Source organism: Hordeum vulgare, chromosome 6H (assembly GCF_904849725.1).
Source record: "Hordeum vulgare subsp. vulgare chromosome 6H, MorexV3_pseudomolecules_assembly, whole genome shotgun sequence".
NCBI lineage: Eukaryota > Viridiplantae > Streptophyta > Magnoliopsida > Poales > Poaceae > Hordeum > Hordeum vulgare.
This window is the reverse complement of record NC_058523.1, coordinates 100535556-100559422: the sequence shown is the minus strand read 5'-3', so window position 1 is coordinate 100559422 and position 23867 is coordinate 100535556. Positions and strand designations below refer to the sequence as shown.

Sequence of the window (23867 nt, the reverse complement as noted above, 5' to 3'; positions counted from 1 at the left end):
TTGTGATCAAACAATTTATAGGAGCAATAATCAACTAGCATAGGAAGGCAAAACAAGCATGACTTCAAGATTTTCAACTCGTAGAGAGGAAACTTGATATTATTGCAATTCCTATAAGCATATGTTTCTCCCTCATAATAATTTTCAGTAACATCATGAAGGAATTCAACAATATAACTATCACATAAAGCATTATCTTCGTGACCCACAAGCATAGAAAATTTATTACTCTCCCCATAGGCAAACTTCTCATACATAATAGTGGGAGTATCATGCGGAACTTGAATACTAAAAATTGTTCCCACACTAAAAGAGTAATGTTCAGAAAAAGGGTATTCATAATTATGACAAGTTTTATAATAATAATCATCACTACTTTTTATAACATAAGTATCATCACAATAGCCATCATAAGTAGCAACTTTTTTCTCATCATAATCAATTGAAACCTCTTCCAAGATAGTGGAATCATTACTAAACAAAATCATGACCTCTCCAAATACACTTTTGTCGTTATAATAAGATTCAACACCCTCCAAAGTAGTGGAATAAAAATCACCTAAAATTGACACTCTTCCAAACCCACTTTCATAAAGATTGCAATCATCTTAAATAGGAGGCATGCAATCATCATAAAAAAATTGATCGTTCGAAGTAGGGGGGTTACAAGGATCATATTCCTTAAGAATAGCATCCCAAAGCTTGGTACAAACATTAATTGCAGCAAATATATTCTCAAACATATCATGCATAACATCCCCAAGCTTGTTGGTTTGGATATCATTAGCATAATCACTCTTATGATCAATAGTAAGGATGGCACCAATAGTACAAAAATTATCATCACAATTTTCCACATTGGTGCCAAAATTATTTTCAATATTATAAGTAGTATCATTATATTCCCAATCATGCTCATCACAACAAGTAGTAGGCATAACAAAATAATCATCAAGTGTGTCATCGTCCACACTACTTTCGTATTCATTCTCAACGATTATAGGAGCAACATTACTTGGGAGAGATACATTTCTACATTTACTTTTCCTTCTTTTCTTATTCTTCACCACTTTATGTGTAGGTTTAAGTAATTTATCTGATCTTATTATTGAAGATATGGGAAGCTCCTCCTTGCAACCTTATTCATTACAAGAAACAACAAGGGGTATTGGGAGACCTTTCCGGTTGCATTAGTATTCCTTTTATATCCTATTGGTTTTCCCGATTTTCTATACTTCCAAATATAAGCATTCTCATTGCAATTCACTATGCAAAACATACAGATTTCCTGTATATTATTTTCATTATTATTAGTGATAAGAACTATATCAAACCAATCATTTTTATGTTACAATTCTTCACACCCCAAAATAAACAAACTTCATTATAGACTCCACGGGAGATCAGATTATCACAATATTTGGAAATGGTTTGATCATGAAAATGCATGCATTGGAAATTAAGATGACCAACCCTATTTCAAATTCACAAGTAATGGGATGGAGATAGAATAATCTTGTGGCAAATTCATCTATCAGATTAAGCCACAAATTGGTTTTATCATGTTTATGCTTCTTACAAAATCTATCATCCCCATATGGCAAGTTTTCACAAATTTTATTCACTCCACAAAAATTGACATGCTTATAGGAAATATTTTTATAATGACTAGTGCAATGATCATAAGCATCATGGATATTCAGAGAATTCATACTAACAATATTTCTATCATGCTCGTCATTCAAGGAATTCACATTAAGCATTTTTATAAATCCTTCCGCTAACAATTGAGCACAATTTTCCGAATCCTTATTTTCACAAAATACATTATAAAGATGAAACAACTGAGGCAACCTAAACTCCATTTTTTTGTAGTTTTCTTTTATAAACCAAACTAGTGAAAAACAAGAAACTAAAAGATTAATTGCAATATCTAAAGGTATACCTTCAAGCACTCACCTCCCCGGCAACAACACCAGAAAAGAGCTTGATGTCTGCTAGGCAACTTTATTCTTGTATACGTTGTTGGGTCTCCAACTGCAGAGTTTTGTAGGACGGCAAGAAATTTCCCTCAAGAGCATGACCTAAGGTTTATCAATCCGTGGGAGGTGTAGGATGAAGATGGTCTCTCTCAAACAACCCTGCAATCAAATACAAGAAATCTCTTGTGTCCCCAACACACCCAATATAATGGCAAATTGTATAGGTGCACTAGTTCAGCGAAGAGATGGTGATACAAGTGTAGTATGGATAGTGGATATGGATTTTTGTAAGCTGAAAATATAAAAACATCAAGGTAGAAAGTGGAAAACGGTGAGCAAAACATTGTATAAATGCCTAGAAATAAGGCCTAGGGTTCATACTTTCACTAGTGGAATCTCCCAACAGTGCTAACATAGTAGAATCATATGATCAACATGGAACAAAGAATCACTCCAAAGTTCATAAGTAGCAGAGAACATAAGATGAAATTGGTGTAGGTAGTAGAACCACCTCAAGGTTATTCTTTCCGGTCAATCTTTTGGTATATTCCTATATGTATCACAAACAGCCTTAGAGTTTGACCTAGAATAACACCTATGATACGTATCAATCAACCCTAATGTCACCTAGATACACCAATGTCACCTCAAGTATATGTGGGTTAATTATACGACATGCATCAAACAATTACAGATTCATCATATTCAATCCAACACAAAGAACTTCAAAGATTACCCCAAGATTTGTATCGGAGAACGTAGTATGAAAACATGCGATCAATCTGTATGCATAGATCCCCAAGGTCACTGGAATCCACAAGTTGATGCCATAACGTGTATCCGCATGCAAGACATACATCAAGTGCTCCCAAATCCAATGTTCCCAAATGTCACTACGGGTATTCACATGCAAGACATACATCAAGTGTTCCCAAATCCAATATTCAATCCAATATAACGAGATTTCAAAGGGAAAGATTCAATTCATCACAACAAGATATCAAGGGAAGAACACCATATGATCCAACTATATTAACAAATCTCGTGATACATCAAGATCGGGATATCTCAATAACATGACAGAGAGAGAGAGAGAGATTGAACACATCGCTACTGGTGCATACCCTCAGCCTCGAGGGTGAACTACTCCCTCCTCGTCATGGCCTCCGTCGGGATGATGAAGATGGCCATCGGAGATGATTTCCCCCCTGATACTCGTAATCTGCGTTGGGTTTTCCATGAAGAGGAACAGGTTATCGCAGCACAAAGTGGGTAAGTATTTTCCTTAGTTATGAAACCAAGGTTTATCGAACCAATAGGAATATCAACCACAACTGTCTTCAGTGGCTGCACACAAAAGAACAAACAGCTTGCACCAATGCGGGCAAGAGGGTTGTCAATCACCTTGGTCTCGTTATTTGCAAGCAAATGGGGTGTGTTGATAATTGTAGATAATTGTAAAACGCAAAATAAAATAAAAGCAAATAAATGGCAGCAAGGTACTGGAGGTTTTAGCAATATGTTGTGAATAGACGCGGGGGCCATAGCTTTCCCTAATGGCATCTCTCATAAAAATAGCACACGGTGGGTAAACAAATTATTGTTGGGCAATTGATAGAAGAATGGATAGTTATGTGATTTTCACGGCAATGATCGTGTAAATATAGGCATCACGTCCATAAACAAATAGGCCGACTCCTGCGTGCACCTATTACTATTACTTCACTTCAAGGGCGCTTCTATGCTTGCCTCTCTATGTATTAAGTTCATGACAAACGAAGTAATGCTTGGAGTAAGATGACATGATATAACTCAACCAATATGAATAAACCCCATTGTTTTACCCTTAGTAGAAGCAACACAAAGAAGCAGCTTGTTCCCTTGTGTCACTAGGATATAGAAACTTGCCACGTTGAACCTACTACAACGCACCTCTCTCACCGAAGAAATATCAATCTAGTTGGCCAAACTATTTCAAATAGATTGGAGAGAATTACGAAGCTATCACAATCATGCACATAACAATCATATTATATATTAGAGGCGACTCAAATATTTATCATGAATAATCTGAACATAAACCCACAATTCATAAGATCCCAACAAACGCACCGTACAAAAGAATTACATCATATGGATCAAAGCGAAGATGCGATAATCATTGTATTGAAGATCAAAGAGAGAGATTGCCATCTAGGTACTGCTATGGACCCGTAGGTCTATGGTGAACTACTCACACATCATCATGAGGGCAGTAAGGTTGATGAAGAAGCCCTCCATGATCGATCCCCTCTCCGACATAGTGCCAAAACGGATCTCTAGATGGCCTCCCGTCGGAATAGAGACTTGCGGCGGCGTAAAAAGTGTTTTGGTACCTCCCTCGAAGGTTTTAGGGTAGATAAGAAATTATAGGCGAGAGAATGGAGTTGGGAGAGCCACGAGGGGGCCACAAGCCATCAGGGTGCCCCCAGGTCGTGCCCTGTTGGCTTGTGGGGGCCTCGTGTGCCCTTCGGCCTTCTTCCGATGCTCTACGGTATTGTTTTGGTCCAGAAAAATTGACAAAAAGTTTCACGTCAATTGGGTTTCGTTTCGTACTAGAACGTGAAAAGTGGAAAAACATGCAGAAAACAATAATTGGCACTGGGCATTGGGTCAATAGGTTAGTGCTAAAAAATAATATGAATTGCTAGATAAGTGAATAAAAAGTGTTCTAAAATGATAACATAATACATGGAACAATCAAAAATTATAGATGCATTGGAGACGTATCACCCCCCTCCGGCAAGGTACTAGAAAGGCTCGAGATGAGTTTTTCATCAATACAAAGAGTTATGGCGACGGAACGGAAGTTCTCTGTTTATTTCTGAGGGTTTCTGTATATATAGAATTTTTTGGCGTCGAAAACACGCTAAACGGAGCTATGTGGGTCCCACAAGCCATCAGGGCGCGCCCTGTTGGCTTGTGGCCCATAGGTGGCTCCCCTCCGGTGGTTCTTCGCTCCAATATTGCTTTCCACAAAAAATTGTCAAAATTTTTTGGGCGATTCCGAGAACTTCCATTTTCTGCACAAAAAACAGCAACATGGTAATTGTGCTGAAAACATCGTCGGTTCGGGTTAGTTCTAAATAAATCACCAAAAGTGCATCAAAGCCATATAAAAATATTATAAACATAGGTGAATATGGCATGAATACTTCATAAATTATTGATACGCCGGAGATGTATCATGCGACCTTGGAGCATGGGCCTACCACAGTTGACGCCTAGTGTGGTGATAAGAAGATCGAATCCGAGCTCAAAGTCGATTCCGAGGAGAGACTCGATGTGAGCTTCAGATATGCGGTCGAATCCATGTTTAAATCCACGGCTTGTGTGGAATTCTCGAGTTGGTCTAATATCCTGCTTTAGAGGGATAGATCACCACGGGAATCAACAACATACTCCATGCTCCCAAATCTAATCGTCTTGCATGAGGCGAAACTTTTGACTCGGTCGAGGTGGCCGGCCGGATATGCATGGAGGGCGAAGTTGTCGAACGCGAAAAGTTGGATGGAGACAAATATGCCCAACATCCAATTTTATTGTTGATGTGAAGACGAGTCATTGATCCTTTGTGACAACACATCGGGACTTGTATGGGCCACCATTGTCGGTGCTAAAACCGGCGGATCTCGGGGAGGGGGTCCCAAGTTATGGATCTAGGAACGATGGGTAAAAAGAGATAAGGGAGACACAATTTACCGAGGTTCGGGCCCTCTCAAAGTGGTAAAACCCTACGTCCTAGTTTGATTGTATTGATTTGATATAGTACAGGGTACAAGATGATCTACCTCGAGATCGTATGATTGTGTTCTAAACCCTAAGGCAGGTAATCATGCCTCTAAAGACTAAACCCACAGCTTATATATGCACTGTGGGTACCTACGTTACACATATGGTCGGTTACCAAGTAGAAATAAGCAAGCTGACTACGAGTGATACTCCTTAACGTACACGCCAAGTCTTCGGTGGTTTTCGTCCTTATCACGCCGAGGATCATAACTTCGGCTGTCATTTCTTCATTGGTCGGCCGGTCATCAGCCCGACCCATCAATGACAGGTCGTATAGGTTAACACCCCTTAGTCCAAGACATCGTCACACATGGCTACTGGTCGAACCACTATGAGCTTCCTATAGGCAAGTCAAGCTACTATCTCGCATAAAGAAAGACATAACTCTGTCGCGAGGATACAACAATCGAGACTCACTAGCTGGCGGTACCCCTACAGCTGTCTCCCATCCGGTAGTGCAGGGTCCACGCATAGCTGCCACATGTCGTGTGTGGGGCACACCTCGCAGGAGCATGGTTTAGAACAAATTGCACGCATTTTCATGATTCTTTTTTGTTGTTTTTGGCTTTTTTGGTTTTGCCTGGTTTTTCGCGGGTTTTGGTGAAAATATATGTTTTTTGTGAAGTGTATTTTTGCTTCTTGAAAAAAAAAACATATTCTATATTTCTCATGGAAGTACAAATTTCCTTCCATGAGAAACACTCACTATGCTTCATGGAGAGGGAAAAGCACAATTATGCTTCCGTAAATAAAAGGAAAGCACAGTCGATGCTTCTATAAAAAAACATTACTTTGCTCCTGCGAGAAGTATGGTTTGTGCTTCCCTAAAAAAGGGAAAAGCATAACTTCAACTTCTAGGAGAAGCACAATCATGGTTTCGCAAGAAGCACAACATGTGCTTTCTCCAAGAAAACAAAAAAAATAGCTTGTGCTTTCCAATAAAAGTGAAAACCGCAAACCATGCTTCCCAGCTTCTGCATTCTTCTTTCAGTTATTGTGCTAAACATTTTTTTCCTCGATTGCCCCCTTTTTAATTTTATCTATTTTTTATTTTTCTTTTTGTGATAAAAATCTTGTCAAAACGTATAAACATGGAATCTAGCTGAAAGATCTCAAAGCAAGAAATCATACAATGAACAAGTTGAATATTTGGGCGCTCGGTTCAAAAGTAAAACATTATGAATAAATGAATCTATATAAAAAAAAAATGGTTGCAACAAGTGGTGCATAAGAAATGCATCATTTTGTCTTCACCTGAGAAGGTGAGGAGTGAGAAAGCTAAACGTTAACTAATGATTTGGAGATGCATCTCTCACTAAGCGACCAAACGAGCCCATGAGCACTAAAAGGAAGAGAAGGGAAGATTTCAGAAACAAACAGATCGAATCAACATTATCGCTTGGCCACGACAGCTCTGAAGGTCGTTTAAGACCTTATACAGTGTAAGGTGTTTAGAGAAGGTGTTTAGCAAAACAAATTAATTTTTTTTCTAAACATCAATGCTTATCTCTATATGAAAGGTGTTTAATTAAGTGTTTACTCTATACAAATAGACACCGATGTTGTAAAAAAACCAATTCATTTGTCTAAGTATCATCCCTAAGCACGTTGAATTATACGCGGCATAAAGGCCATTTAAACACACGAACCAACCCAATGCAATTAGCATTCTCGACCACGGGCCGCTCCAAATCTGAATATTTACAGATGCATAAGGAAAAGCCTATTTAACGCATTTTGCGTCAAATAGTCGGGGTTCCGCACACCTCGTCCACAAGACTTGGGCCGCCCAGTTTCGTTGCAATCGATTTTGGCGTGGTGATGCTAGCGAGCAAAAGCACAGGAACTGCAAGCAAGGGACGGCCCGTTAGCACTTTCATCGATCCTAGTTTTGGGAACCTTCTAGATGTTTCCAGCTGGTTATTTTATTTTGGGGACTTTCTAAAAGATTCCCTGAACCGGTTTTTCTTTTTTTCGTTTTCTTTTTTCTTTACTCTTTTTTGCTTTTTTTCTGTTTCTGTTTCAAAAATATTTTGGATTTTGGAAAAATATTTTAGAATTTGAAAAAATGTTCAGGAATATGAAAAAATATTTTGGAATTTGAAAAAATGTTTTGGCATTTAAAAAAATGTTCCGGATTTCTAACAAATGTTCCGGAATTTTAAAAAATGTTTCGGAATTTGAAATAATGTTCCGTAATTTGAAAAAATGTTCCAGAATTTGAAAACATGTCCCGGAATTTGAAACAATGTTCCTGAATTTCAAAAAATGATCCCAATTTTGAAAAATGTTCCGGAATTTTTACAAAAATGTTTTAGATTTTTGGAAAAAATTGTTCCAGAATATGAAAACATGTTCCTGTTTGTCGCAAAATGTTTGTAAATTTTGAAAAATGCTGATAGTTAGACTTTTTTTAGTAGTCCATAAAAAATGTTTATGTTTCTATTTATTTTCCTATATTTTTCTATCTTTCTCTTTCTATTTTTGGTTTTTTTTAAGGAAATGAAAGTCATTCATAGGGGAATATCGCGAAATAGTAGGTTCTTAAATAGATTAGCGATGCGATATTTGTTCACATCTAGTGAGTCGATCTGGTGGCTATCAGCGCTTGTGGTGGAAACCGACGATGTGGGTTCGATTCCTCTAGATGCTTCAATTTTCGTTTTTGCGATTTTTAGGCTGCAGACACACTTCGCAACATTTCTTAGTGGGCCGGCCCAGCCGCAGGCCTTCTCTGTGCGTCTCAGCGGCTTCTCGCCGCAAAATGCGGCACATAGGTGGTCCTGGTGCACAAGGCATTCCCTATTCGGTGCTGAAGGCATCTGTTAATGCGTATATTGTTAACGGGCGCTGAAGGGCCTCTTACCTGGACCGACTCATATTCATCTTATTTTCTGTAAACTTTAAAAAAGGTAACCATATTTGAATACGCAACTTCTTTGTTCATAGTGAAGTATAATAACCACTAAGACATCAAACCATTGTTTTAATTTTATTTCTTTACTCAGTTCGTGGTTTTTTTTTGGCCGTTTTTATTTGGTTTTTCTTTTTTTACCTTTTTATTTATTCCCCAATTTAATTTTTTATTTATTTCACCTTTTTATTTTTTCTCAAATGCCTGGTTCCTTTTATAATTCTTGAACTTTATCTTAAATTTTGGTGAACCTTTTTCCAAATCCATGAAGTTTATTCATATTTTTTAACTATTTTCTAAATTCGTGAACATTTTTCAAGATCAATTTTTTCTCAATTTGTGATTTTTTGAAGTATGAACTTTTTTCCAAATTCAATGACTTTTTAAAAATAGTGATGAAGTTCTTTTAAAATTGAATGAACTTCGTTCAAATCACTTAATTTTTTCCAAATTCATTTTAATTTTTGCAAATTCATGAATATTTTTTCAAAAACAATGATCTTCTTTCAAAATCAATGAATTATTTTTCAAATTGATGAACCTTTTCAATTTGTGAACAGTTTTCTTAAATTTCTGCACTTTTTTTCAAAACTTATGAACTTTGTACAAATTTGTGAATACTTTTAAAAATTCCTGAACTGTTTTTAGAATTGATGAACTTCTTTCAAATTTCTAAACTTTTTGCAAATCCATAAAGATTTTTTAATTCACGTGTTTTATTTTATTTTATTCAGACTTTCTTTTTGAACTTATTCAAAAGTGAACAGTTGAGCATTGAACTGGTGGATTCTTCTTTTCTTTTGCCATTAGTGAATTCTTCTTTTGAGCGGCCTGAGCGAGTTAGCGTCTTATGCCAGCGAAGGAAACACTATTTGGGCCGGGCCACGGGAGCGGCTGCGAAAGCGCCAGCCAATTAAGAGCATCCAAAGCACACCCCTCGGGTTTTCTTCCAATGTGAATAAGTGATTCAAAAATGATTTAATTTTATATTTATGATTTAAAAATGATTTAACTTTATATGAAAATTAATGTAAAGTTAAGTCATTTTTAAATCACTTATTTTAAAACGGAAAGAGTATATGTGTTTAAATGAACTATTAAGGACATTAATAAAGTTAGCAATTAAAACATGTAATGCATAGATGCTTAAATTGTTGTTTCTAAACTTATTTCATTAATTGATTTAGCAACTAAACTCTTGCATGCATTGGTGAACTTCCTTCATCGACTAGGTTTACGTGTTTAACATTGTTTTTTCTATTCATCTCTTTCCTGTTAATTATCAAACTGATCATTATTTTATTAATTATCTTGTTATATTAATTTTTTTGCTGCATGACAACCTTAACATCGATATAACATGAAGCACGGAGAAAGTCCACAGAAAAACGAGAGTTCTTATTTGAGAACCCCACAGCCCCAGGCACCCTGTTGGACTGACCAATGCGCAGGGTGGGACACCAATTTTTATTTTTATTTTTTTTCTTTTTTTATTTCTAATAATAGTCCAGGATTTCAAATTTGTAAATAATTGCGAATTGAAAAAAATCAAGAAATCATAAAATAATCGTAAATTCATAAAAGATGTTCATGATTTCGAAAATATGTTAAAAAATCATAATATATTCATGCATTCAAAAAATGTTCATGATGTTAAAAGAATGTTTGGATATTCAAAAACCGTTCATGATTTTGAAAAATGTTTGCGTTTTAAAAAAATTACATGAATTTACACAAAACCATTCATGATTTTGAAAAATGTTTGCGTATTTTAAAAAATTACATGAATTTACACAAAACCGTTCATGAATTGTTTTAAAAAAATGTTCATGATGTTAAAAGAATGTTTGGATATTCAAAACTGTTCATGATTTTGAAAAATGTTTGCGTATTTAAAAAAAAATCATGATGTTAAAAGAATGTGTGGATATTCAAAAACCGTTCATGAATTGTTTTAAAAATGATCACAAAAAACAAAAAATATTCAAGGATTTCAAAAATTGTTCCCAAATTTCGATAAAACTTCATCAATTCAAAAAATGTTCGCTGATTCAATAAATGTTCATGCATTTGGAGAAAATGTTCATCAGAACAAAAAATGTCCGTGAATTTGGAAAAACCTTCCCAAATTTCAAAACATAATCATGAGTTTCAAAAAATGTTCACAACTTCAAAAACATGTTCACAAATTTGTAATTAGAATCACGAATTCTAGAAGTGTTCACATTTTTTATAAAGGTTCACTACTTCAAAAATGTTCACAAATTTGAGAAATGTTCGCAAAATCGATAGGAAAAGAAAATAGAAAAAAGGATAAATTGAAAAGTAGAAGGAAAAAGAAAAAGAAGTTTCAGAAGTAAGAAATGTACTCCCTCCGTCCCAAATTAAGTGACTCAAAAATGACTCAACTTTGCACTAATTTTAGTACAAAGTTGAGTCTTTTTGAGATATTTATTTTGGGACGGAGTATGAGATAGTCTATGCCAAAAGGAATTTCAGAAGAAATTACTTCTATTATCATGTGGAGCCACTTGAAGAACAGAAAAAAAAAAAAAGATCACAACAGACTACTAGATACATCAATGGATCTTCAATTCTTTAAGATGCCAGTCAATATGAACATCCAAATCAATATCCAAACCGGAGCTTATCAAATTTACTCTGTAACAAAATAATATTTCGCAGTACAATGTACCATATCAGGCCGAAGAAGGAAACAATTGCAACAAATGAGTGTACAACACCAGCGGAAGAAGAAGAACTAGTATATCTTCTAAGGTCATTTGTATTCTTGGAAATTGACATGGCCGGTGGCTTGCGCGTGTTCCACAGCTTCCTGCGACGTTTAAGGGCTTTCAGTATCCCGATAAAAAAGGTTTCCCCACAGATTGGAAGAAATGTTGTGCGGTGAAGGCATTAAGAGTCTCACCTTTTGACCAATGACACCAATTTGGCACACGCCGCAGCGCAATGTAAAGTTTGCGGTGTCGGTGTAGCTCCTCTTCCTACAAATTGCATGCCCAGCCAGAAGTCAGTAACATTTCTACCAAAATACTATCATGGTTTCTAGTCAGCTGACAGATTACAGATGCTTTCTGACAATCTAGAGACCAGAAGAGGTAAGCTAAAACAACCAGGAAGACAGATTAAAAGGACTAGGAACTAAAACTATTTAGCACCACATTGATTACAGAACAGGTCACCCGCATTTATTTTTAATTATTCTCAGTGCGAATTTTACAACGGGTTACAACGCCCTCCATATGCATTACTCATTAGAATGTTCAGTTCAATTGCTGACCATTGACCATTAGCCACAATCAATGTTTGAAGAGTTAAGAATACAAAGGTTACATGCTGAAATAAGCATTACGTTTCGGAACACTTAAGTGATAATAGACGAATACATACCTATGTGCCTCCTTCGCTAAGTCAAGAGCAAGGCCTTCTGCTGGACCAATGGAACGGTTCTGGTCAACAACGTAGATGGTCTGATCAAATTCTTCTGGTGCCCCTTCAGCTGGAGACATCTGAATTTTTGTTGATAAAAACAGATAAGTTAATACCGCGTTGTGTCGTTTTCAATAGTGGGTTACTATCACAAAAACTTACTGCTAAAGCATCGTAATGCAACCCATCATAAATGAGCATTGCCCTCTCGTTGTAGTTCTTCCCCTGTATCAGTGGATGTAAAGCTAAGAACTAGCAAAAGATTCTGAACAAACAGATGCAAACATATAGAGACACCGACCTGACCATACAGATCACAGCGTGTTGTCTGGATGTCATATGCAGCAATTTCACGCCCATAATATTCTGACAGAATTGAAAGTTCTATGGCACCTTTACAACGAAAAAAGTGAATTAGTGAACTAAGCAGCAGCACACACTGACATCTGATGAAAACTGCAATCGAAGAAAAACTTATATGAAAGTTAGTGTTTGGGCCTGTAACAGCTGTAGAACAGATACACCTCCACTGACCAACAGGAGTGCTAATGTCATGTTGCAAGTGGTTGCCTTGCACCGCAAGAATAACAGAACGTATGAACTAATTACTGCTACCTCTGTAACTAAATATAAGATGTTTTTGCAGTTCAGTTTGAACTGCAAACACGTCTTATATTTAGTTGCGAGGGTAGTAGTATATTACTAAGGGAGGCTTATAGTTTTATGGTAGAGATGCCTAACGAGGAATACTGAGTTCTTGAGTCCTGGCAATTTTCTTAGGACAAGGTCCCCATATTATGTTTTTCTCTTGGGGCAAAGAGGATGTAATTCTGGGAGATGATATGACTGCATCGCTACCAGTCTTCAAACAAAATTGCACAGGAACACTTCAAACTAAGTAGTTTCAGCATCGATATTGCTACACATGAATCATAGCGCTGAAACTCACCTCCCCACTTCTCAGGGTCCAAAATCCAAGCACAATACGCTTCATTTGGTTTGCCAAGAAATGCTTCGTTGTACTTTTCAGGATCACTTGCAACTGCTGCTGCTATGACCTTCAAGCAAACGGGAAATAAAAAGTAGCAAAGTCAGCACTGTAAATTCAGAAAGGTAAGCAAAAAGGCGATAACAAGTACAATCCAACAATTTGTAATACTCCCTCCGTTCCTAAATATAAGTCTTTTAAGAGATTTCACTAGATGACTACATACGAAGCAAAATAAATGAATCTACACTCTAAAGTATGTCTATATACATTCGTATGTAGTCCTCTAGTAGAATCCCTAGAAAGACTTATATTTAGGAACGGAGGGAGTAACAGTTTCTAGCTAAAAGGAACATCATGGTGTACATAATAATGTTTTATTGCTTCATTTATCTGACCTACAGTAAAGTCGTCTTCAATTGTGTTGGCTTTTGTTTTCTACAGATAGATTGTATGGACAGAACACATCTAGTTTATTTACACACATGATTTGAAGGACAAAATATCGCGGAAGTAATTGAAGGACTTGGATGTTTTGAAGCTGCTGGTATGTGAATGATGCATAATAACTTCCGCATTGAAGGACTGAAGCTTATCATTCCAAAATCAATCTAGGGTACTTGATAAGCATGCTATGCTCTTTACACTGTACATTAAATGACCCGTGGTCTCAATTTTCTGTCAAAACCAGTTGTGTGATGACTTGCAACTGCATTGATTGGAACAGCTTTTCTGGACGAGACGGTCTCATGCCGTTTTGACAAAAATACTGAAATATCTTAGAGCCATATATGAAATGCTGGACATCAACTGAACAGATATAGATAAAATTCTTCTAGAACTTATATAATGGCATCTTTTGATCAACTGATGCGATAAGGTTGGCTCTGACAACACAACAGTTTTGCCAAATTGCTAAACAGATATCAGAAGCAGTTACCTGTCTGAGCTCAGGAGCCTTGTTTTTGTTATTCTCCATCACGTAACTGCACCAGGAGAGGTGTCGAGAAGCACAATCAGCGACCACATCATCTGCGAAATCGTTTCCTTGCCAGTACAACATATCACGACAGGCGCAGAATCATACCCGACGGCATTGAAGAGGCAACTGTTGTCCGAAGGGATCACTCTCCTCACGACAGGGCCATCCATTTCCACGCAGCTAGGAAACACGCCTGAATCACTGAAACGGCGAAAATAAAGATTCAGAACCGCGCTCAACTAGGGCTGGTACTGCACGCATCCCAATCGACATTTTCCACTTGGAATCAGACGTCAGATTGAAAAATAACAGCAAATACATAGTACATACATACATGCTACTGGAGACGAGCGTACATTTTCTTTCACTTAGAAAAGGAAGAAGACGCCCAGGTTGACATCGTGACGCAACAACAGCAGGTATCGCGAACGCGCGATCTGCTAATTCGAACCCCCGCGTACTGGCGAGGGACGCCTAAACGACGCCTGCTACCGGCTCGGCGCTATAACGAGGCAAATGAGACGGTGTACCATAACAAGGCAACCCACCCGCTCGCCAACAACCACCAACAAACGAGCAATTCGAACCAATCCCGCACTATCAGGTGGCATGGCAGGCGAGAGGCGTCAAGGGATTGGGACCCTCGCGAGCTGCGGCAGACGAGAAGCAAGCAGGCGGGTTTCAGCGCCGCGGAATCACACACACACATGCACAGGCGCGCGCGCGCGCACACACACACACACGCACACACCTCGCGAGCTCGCGCGCGCGCACACACACGCACACACCTCGCGAGCGTACGTACCGGGAGGCAGGGCGAGGGGTTCGGCTCGGGCGCGTGGCCAGTCGGCCTTCCGGGCGAGGAGGAGGACGAGTCGGCGGCGGCTGCGTCGGAATCCTCGGAGCTCTGAATTGGGGGAGGGGTAAGAGGAGCGCGAGGGAAGGGGAGGGAGATGTATGAAAACGGGCGAGGGACGGAATGGGAAATGAAGAAGGCGACGGGAGGAAGCAAGGAATTAATAACCTGATCTGGAGAGAGGCAGGCAGGGAGAGGCAAGTTGGGCGGATCTGGCACGCCTCTGCTTTTGGTTTTGGTTTTGGTTTGCGCCTGTGGGCGTGGGGCTTTGCTGCGGTGGGGTGGCCGAGCTCCCCGGTCCAGGTGTCCTGCCTGGCGCGAGGCCACCTGCTTTGCCTCAAATGCTATCGGCTGCTTGAGAAGCTGGCCAACGGCAGAGCACCGTCCTCCTCCAGCCAGCCAGCTTGCTTTTCCGTGTCATATATGCGTTTCACTAAGGGCATCTCCAACAGGCGTATGATGAGCGTTGGTAAGTTGGCCACGTAGACTATTTTGATGACATGGCAGGTAATAATAGCAGAGAGAGAACCAAAACGTATGATCCTGAACCGACGCTCCGGACACAAGCTCCGAGGCCAGCCCGTTCCTTTCTTTAGCATTCAAGTGGGGTCGTCTGGATCTGGTGCGAGTAGCCGCCCCAAAATTTCTCCTCTCCTGCGTGTATATCCCGATTTCCTCTTTGGCGCGCCAAATCACTCTGCTGCTCGCGCCCAAATTGCCCTGCTGCTCCCGCCTCCATCAAATCCCCTCTCGCGTTCATCTCTTAATTTCACTTTGCCCCAAACTTCTGGCCATGAGCCGCCAAACTAGGGTTCAAGCGCCGCCGCCGCCGCCGCCGTATTCGTGGCCGGCAACGGCTGTTACCAGCGAACCCACGCTGACTCCCGACGTTGCTGCGTCCTATGGTATAGCTCCTTCCATGCAGACCATGGGCACCTCCACTCCTCCCGGCTATTGGAGTTCGTCAGGATCTCCTCCCCTCATGCCCGTGAAAGATTTCAGGTACGTACACATGTACAGCTAAGTCCATGGTTGATTTTGGTTTCTTCAGTGTGCACTTGTATTCTGAACCCACAGGTGTGGAATGATACAAAAATGTAAAGTACGCACGACAACCATTCGTTATACTCACATGGAGCACTGAGTTTGATAACAGTTCTATGCTAAAAATATTTGCTATATAATAAATTGTCATTTTTTCTGTTCAGTTCTGTTAGCAATCATCTTAAGACGTACATATTTGCTATATAATAATCAGTGCTTCACCAACTGATGTTGTACGGCAACAAGTCAGAATACGGAGGCGGAGGAGCGTTCTCTGAATTTTGGATATAACTAGAAGACAAATATGAGTATTTTATTAATATGAGCATAATTACTTCTTAACCAGATTGTTGATAATTATTTTGCAGTGGAATGGATTCATACCCACCCGGTGGTTTCTTAAGTTATTTTAAAAATCCGTCGATTCCTGCTATTTCATCGCAAACTTCTCATGAGTCACTCGTGCCACACAACATCAGTATTGGTGGTGGTCATCCTCCATGTGCTCCAGTTATGGCACCACATCCATCAATGGCCAAAGGCATGATTCCTGATAATGTTGAAATATGTAGGACTGATAAGCGTTTATCATGGACAAAAGAAGAGGACAAAAGACTGGTAAGTTAATTCAACTCAAATGATAAGCGTTTATCATGTTCGGACATTACTAATTTTTCTTTAAATCATGCAGTTCAGTGCATGGTTGAACAACTCAAATGATCCAATAGCTGGAAATTGTAAGAAAGCTGACCGATATTGGCAAGACGTCACTGCTACGTACAACAGCACCACTCCAAAAAATAGAAAGAGGGAAATGAACCAAGTAAAGGATCGTTTTCATCGTCTTGCAATCTCGCTTCTCCATTGTGCGTCGTCCAGCACGATTATGGTCGCGAGCATCTATTGGAAATATTATGAAAGCATGCATCATTCTTCACAATATGATAGTTGAAGATGAGAGGGAAATGGTCACCACTCCTCTTGACTTGAATGAGACTCCGGGGTCATCAGTTGTGTTACCTCCAGAAATGAAGGTAGGTGGTAACACATGCTTTGCTGATGTTCTTCGGAGAAATGCTGGAATTCGTGATCGCTCAACACATACGCAACTCAAGAGGGACTTGGTTGAGCACATTTGGAAGAGATTTGGCAATTAGCTAAATAATTAGGTATAGCTTCTCTATAGGAAAAAAACATTTCCTCATACTCTTAGAATGTGATATCTTATTTGTACAACTGAAAAAAGTTAAGAGTAGTCGTGTGATTGTTCTTTTCTATCTCTTATTTTTCAGGCTGGGATTGGCAAAGTCAAGCGATTCATGGCATTTAGAAAAATGAAGAGGTTCATGGCAGCTTATTGGAGTTTGCAACCGCAGGAAACCTTTGCCTTATTTCATTTAGTTGATTACTCTTTTGCGAATCAGTCTTTTTGTTTGACCTTGTGGCCTTTTATGTAAGAACAAAAATAGAGTGCACTGGTACTATGTTATTTTGCAAGAATTTCTACTTTTGTTAAACTTTGTCGGCTGTAGTGCTATCCCAGTTTGAAGATTTTTCGTTATGTATGTGCTTGCAAGCAAGGCATCATCTATGGTTACAAAGATGTGTTGCACTGGTGATCATGTGCTTCCTCTACTAATTTAATGCTTCTGCTATATTCTCTCTCTTAATTACATACAGCTTAACATACGGTCCATTGGAGAGCTTGTATGTTGTGTTGTTGGTTGCTGATGTGGACAGATTTACCAACAACTTAACATACAAACTGTTGCGGATGCTCTAAAAGCAACTCCAACCAACGATCCATTTCGTCCCCCGCAATCCGGTAATGTCATCACGGACAAAAATAAGACCCAACATGTTGACCCATTTTTAAATCGCGTTTGCTCCCCGTTTGCGCAGATTCATTTCAAGCTCAAATTTAGAACTAAAATGCGTCGACGCGGATATGAAGCGGACGTCGCTCGTCCACACGTGATGTCCGGTCAATAACCAACGGTGTCTTTATTAACAACGATCGCCCACCTTGGGCCCACGCGCCAGCGACCCCAGACGTACTTTTTAATCCGAGCGTGCGGGGGTCAGCCTCATCCTCTCCCAGAAGTCATCCCCATCTAGCCACCCGATGCTCCCGCGTCGGTGACAAACCCTAGCCACCATCATGGGTTTCTTCTCCGGCTCGAGCTCTCGCAAAGACAAGGGCAAGTCCCCCGTCGTCCCTGTCCGCACGCTCCCCTCGTCGGTGTCTTCCCGTCCGCCTCAGCATCGGATCAGCGTACCAGTGCACCATGCAAGGTGGCACTGGGAGCACCGCATCCCCCTCCCCAATCCCGACGTCATGTTGTCGCACGACTGTCATTGGGATCCAGAGAGGATTCCAGTGTCAGCGGTCCCGTGGTCGGTGCGGGCGCATGCGCAGGAGGTGAGGCGTCGACGACAGCAGGTGTCGCCAGAGCAGCGGCGCAACCCCGTATACGCTGCAGACTATCTCGAATGGGAGGCCTGGTTTGTGTGGGAGCACGAGGAGAAGCGTCGGCATGGCGTCTGTGACATGGTGGCTGGACCGCCCTCGCCCCTCGTCATGCGCGAAGAGGACCAGGAGGCGGAGGCCGCGTACCAGAATGCGTTGGTAGCCGTCCTACGTGCAAGCGAGGAGGAAGCGCGCCTCAAGGAGGAGGAGGAGGTGGCTTACCAGGCATGGATGGCGGAGGCCATGGCGCTCTCCGCTGTCGGCGACTGCGTCGTGCCGCCGCTGGCCCCACCGTCCCCCGCCAAGGCCGAGCCAGGGCCGCTGGCCCTCAAGCCCAAACAATATGTTTGGGACGGGGTGGTGCGCGAGTGGGTCAGCGCGCCACTCATCTGGTTGGGTGCGATGTTGGAGGAGGAGACGGCCTACCTAGAGCACTGGCGGCAGCGGCGGCTCGCGAGGAACGTGCAGAGGCCCAGCGGCTCGAGCAGCTGGAGCATGAGGATGAAGCTGAGGAGGACGAGTGTTGTGCTGCCCAGCCAGCACCGGTGCAACCACCGGCGAACGACGTCGCCGCTGCCTGGGAGACGGCCGACCTTTGGGCTGGCCCGGCGCCGACGCTCGTCGACCTCACTAGCCCCGATGACTACGATGAGGAGGACGCCTAGGGCAGCACGCCTCCTCGTTTTTAGCTTACTTAAATTTTCTATTTAATGCAATGTGGACTTGAGAGACTACATCCGACCTTTGAGGACAGCATTAATGTTTAATTAACGGTTTTTTATATTTCCAAAATATTTATTATGTTTTTTTTGCTGCCTAAAAATGGGTCATGACCACGTTGGATGTAAGCGCCGACCCAATTATAGAAGCGGGCATGGATGCCCGCCGGGACGACCCAAACGGACAAAATGTGAACAAACCGCGCGCCCGTTTGGGTCATGAGCAACTCCAAACGCGCGACAAAACGGACGCGCTTTGTCCGCCTTTTGTTCATTTGGGTCGGCGTGTCTGCCCCTTTTTGTGAATGAGTCGACCGTGCTGCTGGGGAATGTTGCATGGGAAATAAAAAATTCCTACGCACATGCAAGACTTATCCATGGTGATGATCATCTATGAGAGGGGAGATCGGATCCACATACCCTTGTAGATCGCTAAGCGGGAAGCGTTAAGAAACGTGGTCGATGTAGTCGAACGTCTTCGTGATCCGAATCGCAAGCTTCCCACGAACTCTGTCCCGATGTAGCACCGAACGTACGGCACCTCCACGTTCAGCACACGTGCATCTCGATGACGATCTCCACCTTCTTGATCCAGCAAGAGAGACGAAGAGGTAGCTGAATTCTCTGACAGCACGATGGTGTGGCGGTGATGGTGGTGGAGCTATGATACGTCCACTTTGCATCATGCTTTCATGTTGATATTTATTGCTTTTTGGGCTGTTATATTACTTGTGGTACCATATTTATGCATTTTCTCTCTTATTTTGCAAGGTTTATTTGAAGAGGGAGAATTCAGGTAGCTGGAATTCTGGACTGGAAAAGGAGCAAATCCTAGTCCGCTATTATGCACATCTCCAAATGCCCTGAAAAGTTACGTGGATTTTTTGGGATTATATAAAAAATACTGGGCGAAAGAACTACCAGAGGGGGGCTGCCAGGGCGCCACAAGCCCTGACACCGCCACCCCCCTGGTGGCGGAGTGGGGGCTTGTGGGCTCCCTGACGGCCCACTAGCCCCCCTCTTTTGCTATATGAAGCGTCTTGGTCCAGAAAAAATCAAACGGGAGCTTTTTAGTGGTTTCGTCGCCGCCACGAGGCGGAACTTGAGCAGATCCAATCTAGAGCTCCGGCAGGACGATCCTGCCGGGGAAACTTCCCTCCCGCAGGGGGAAATCTTCGCCATCGTCATCACCAACACTCCTCTCGTCGGAGGGGAGGCATCTTCATCAACATCTTCATCAGCACCATCTCCTCTCCAATCCCTAGTTCATCTCTTGTAATCAATATCCGTCTCACGACTCCGATTGGTATTTGTAAGGTTGCTAGTAGTGTTGATTACTCTTTGTAGTTGATGCTAGTTGGATTACTTGGTGGAAGAGTTTATGTTCAGATCCTTGATGCTATTCATTACACCTCTGATCATGATTATGATTATGTTTTCTGAGTAGTTACTTTTGTTCCTGAGGACATGGGATAAGTCATGTTAATAATAGTCATGTGAATTTGATATTCGTTCGGTATTTTGATATGTTGTATGTTGTCTTTTCCTCTAGTGGTGTTATGTGCACGTCGACTACATAACACTTCACCATATTTGGGCCTAGAGGAAGGCATTGGGAAGTAGTAAGTAGATGATGGGTTGCTCGAGTGACAGAAGCTTAAACCCCAGTCTATGCGTTTCTTCGTGAGGGGCTGATTTGGATCCACTAGTTTAATGCTATGGTTAGACTTTGTCCTAATTCTTCTTTTATAGTTGTGGATGCTTGCGAGAGAGGTTAATCATAAGTGGGATGCTTGTCCAAGTAAGGGCAGTACCCAAGCGCCGGTCCACCCACATATCAAACTATCAAAGTAACGAACGTGAATCATATGAACATGATGAAACTAGCATGACAGAAATTCCCGTGTGTCCTCGGGAGCGTTTTTCCTCCTATAAGACTTTATTCAGGCTTGTCCCTTGCTACAAAAGGGATTGGGCCACTTGCTGCACCGTTGCTACTACTTGTTACTTGTTACTTTTTGCTTGCTACGTTTCACCTCGCTACACAATCACTTGTTACCACTACTTTCAGTGCTTGCAGTTATTACCTTGTTGAAATCCGTTTATCAGAGCCTTCTGCTCCTCGTTGGGTTCGACACTCTTACTTGTCGAAAGGACTACAATTGATTCCCTATACTTGTGGGTCATCAAGACTCTTTTCTGGCGCCGTTGCCAAGGAGTGAAGCGCCTTTGGTAAGTGGAAATTGGTAAGGAAACATTTATATACTGTGCTGAAATTTATTGTCACTTGTCACTATGGAAACTGTTCCTTTGAGGAGTTTGTTCGGGGTATCTTCACCACAAACGGAAGCACGAGGAGTTGTTCCTCAACCTGAGGTACCTACTGAAAATATCTTTTATGAAATTCCTTCGGGTATGCTTGAGAAACTGCTGGCTAATCCTTTCACAGGAGATGGATCTTCACATCCAGACTTGCATCTGATCTATGTAGATGAAGTTTGTGGTTTATTTAAGCTTGCAGGTTTGCCTGAGGATGAGGTAAAGAAGAAAGTCTTTCCTTTATCTTTGAAGGATAAGGCGTTGACATGGTATAGGTTATGTGATGATACTGGATCATGGGGCTACAATCGGTTGAAATTGGAGTTTCAACAAAAGTTCTATCCTATGCATTTAGTACATCGTGATCGGAACTTGATTTATAACTTTTGGCCTCGTGACAGGGAAAGCATAGATCAAGCTTGGGGGAGGCTTAAATCAATGCTATATTCATGCCCCAATCATGAACTCTCGAGAGAAATCATCACTCAAAACTGTTATGCTCGGCTTTCTCATGAAGATCGTACCATGCTTGACACTTCTTGTACCGGTTCTTTTATGAAGAAGGATATTGATCACAAGTGGAATTTATTGGAGAGAATAAAACGCAACTCTGAAGATTGGGAGCTGGAGGAAGGTAAGGAGTCAGGTATGAATTTCCAGTTTGATTGCGTTAAATCTTTTGTTGAGACAAACACTTCTAGAGATTTTAGCGCTAAGTATGGACTTGACTCTGAGATAGTAGCTTCTCTATGTGAATCTTTTGTTGCTCATGTTGATCTTCCCAAAGAGAAGTGGTTTAAATATCATCCTCCTGTAGAAAGCAACATAGCCAAAACCAATCTAGTTGAGAAGAAAGTCATTGCTTTTAGTGATCATGTTGTTCCTTGTGCTTACACTAAGAAACCACCATACCCTGCTAGGATAAAGGATTATTCTAAAGCTCCAACTGTGATACGTAGGGGTTACATTAGACCACTTGCACCCCCTGAAGAGATTAGAGTTGAACCTAGTGTTGCTATTATCAAAGATCTCTAAGCCGAAGAGATAGATTGGCATGTTATCAAATTCTGTGAGGACTCTGCTAGAATTGCTAAACCTCACGCGAAAGACAAACACGGACCTGTAGTTGGCCTGCCCGTTGTTTCTGTTAAGATAGGAGATCACTGTTACCATGGTTTATGTGATATGGGAGCTAGTGTTAGTGCAATACCCCGTTCTCTATATGATGAAATCAAAGATGAGATTGCACCTGCTGAGTTAGAATCCATTGATGTCACTATTACGCTATCTAATAGAGACACTATCTGCCCTCTGGGAATTGTGAGAGACGTAGAAGTCATGTGTGGTAAGACGAAGTACCCTACTGATTTCCTCGTCCTTGGTACTGCACAAGATAGCTTTTGTCCCATCATATTCGGTAGACCCTTTCTCAACACTGTCAATGCTCACATTGATTGCATTAAGCAGACTGTCACAGTAAGTTTCGAGGGTGTGTCTCATGAATTTAACTTCTCCAAGTTTGGAAGACAACCCCATGAAAGAGAGTCGTCTGGTAGAGATGAAATTGTTGCTCTTGCCTCTATTGTCGTACCTCCTACGGATCCTTTAGAGCAATATCTTCTTGAGCATGAAAATGATATGCATATGGAGGAGAGAGATGAGATAGATAAAATTGTCTTAGAACAATATCCTATTCTCAAGAATAATCTGCCTGCTGAACTGCTTGGGGATCCTTCCCCACCAAAGGGTGATCTTGTGTTCGAGCTTAAACAGTTGCCTGATACTCTTAAGTATGCCTATCTTGATGAGAAGGAGATATATCCTGTCATTATTAGTGCTCTCCTCTTAGAGCACGAAGAGAAGAAGTTACTAAGGACTCCGAGGAAGCACCGCGCTGCTATTGGATATACTCTTGATGATCTTAAGGGTATTAGTCCTACTCTATGTCAGCACAAGATTAAAACCGATCCTGACTTTAAACCAGTTGCTGATCATCAAAGGAGATTAAATCCTAAGATGAAAGAGGTCGTTAGAAAAGAAATATTAAAGATTCTGGAAGCAGGAATCATTTATCCTGTTGCTCATAGTGATTGGGTAAGTCCAGTACATTGCGTACCTAAGAAGGGAGGTATCACCGTCGTTCCTAATGATAAGGATGAACTAATCCCACAAAGGATTATTACCGGCTATAGAATGGTGATAGACTTCCGGAAACTGAACAAGGCAACCAGGAAAGATCATTATCCTTTGTTGTTTATCGACCAAATGCTAGAAAGGCTATCCAAACACACACACTTCTGCTTTCTAGACGG

At 41.0% G+C, this 23867-nt stretch overlaps 1 protein-coding gene across 1 annotated transcript; it reads right to left on the bottom strand.

Moving 5' to 3' along the window:
- Positions 1-11302: 11302 nt before the first annotated feature.
- On the bottom strand, positions 11303-15141 carry LOC123403762 (OVARIAN TUMOR DOMAIN-containing deubiquitinating enzyme 2). The gene is made up of 9 exons (XM_045097674.1): positions 14953-15141; positions 14253-14348; positions 14106-14151; positions 13127-13235; positions 12479-12570; positions 12340-12402; positions 12139-12257; positions 11657-11732; positions 11303-11563 (listed from the first exon to the last, which is right to left on the bottom strand). The coding sequence occupies exons 2-9, from the start codon at positions 14315-14317 to the stop codon at positions 11507-11509; spliced, it is 627 nt and encodes a 208-aa protein (XP_044953609.1). The 5' UTR covers positions 14318-14348; positions 14953-15141; the 3' UTR covers positions 11303-11506.
- Between the last annotated feature and the right edge of the window lie 8726 nt (positions 15142-23867).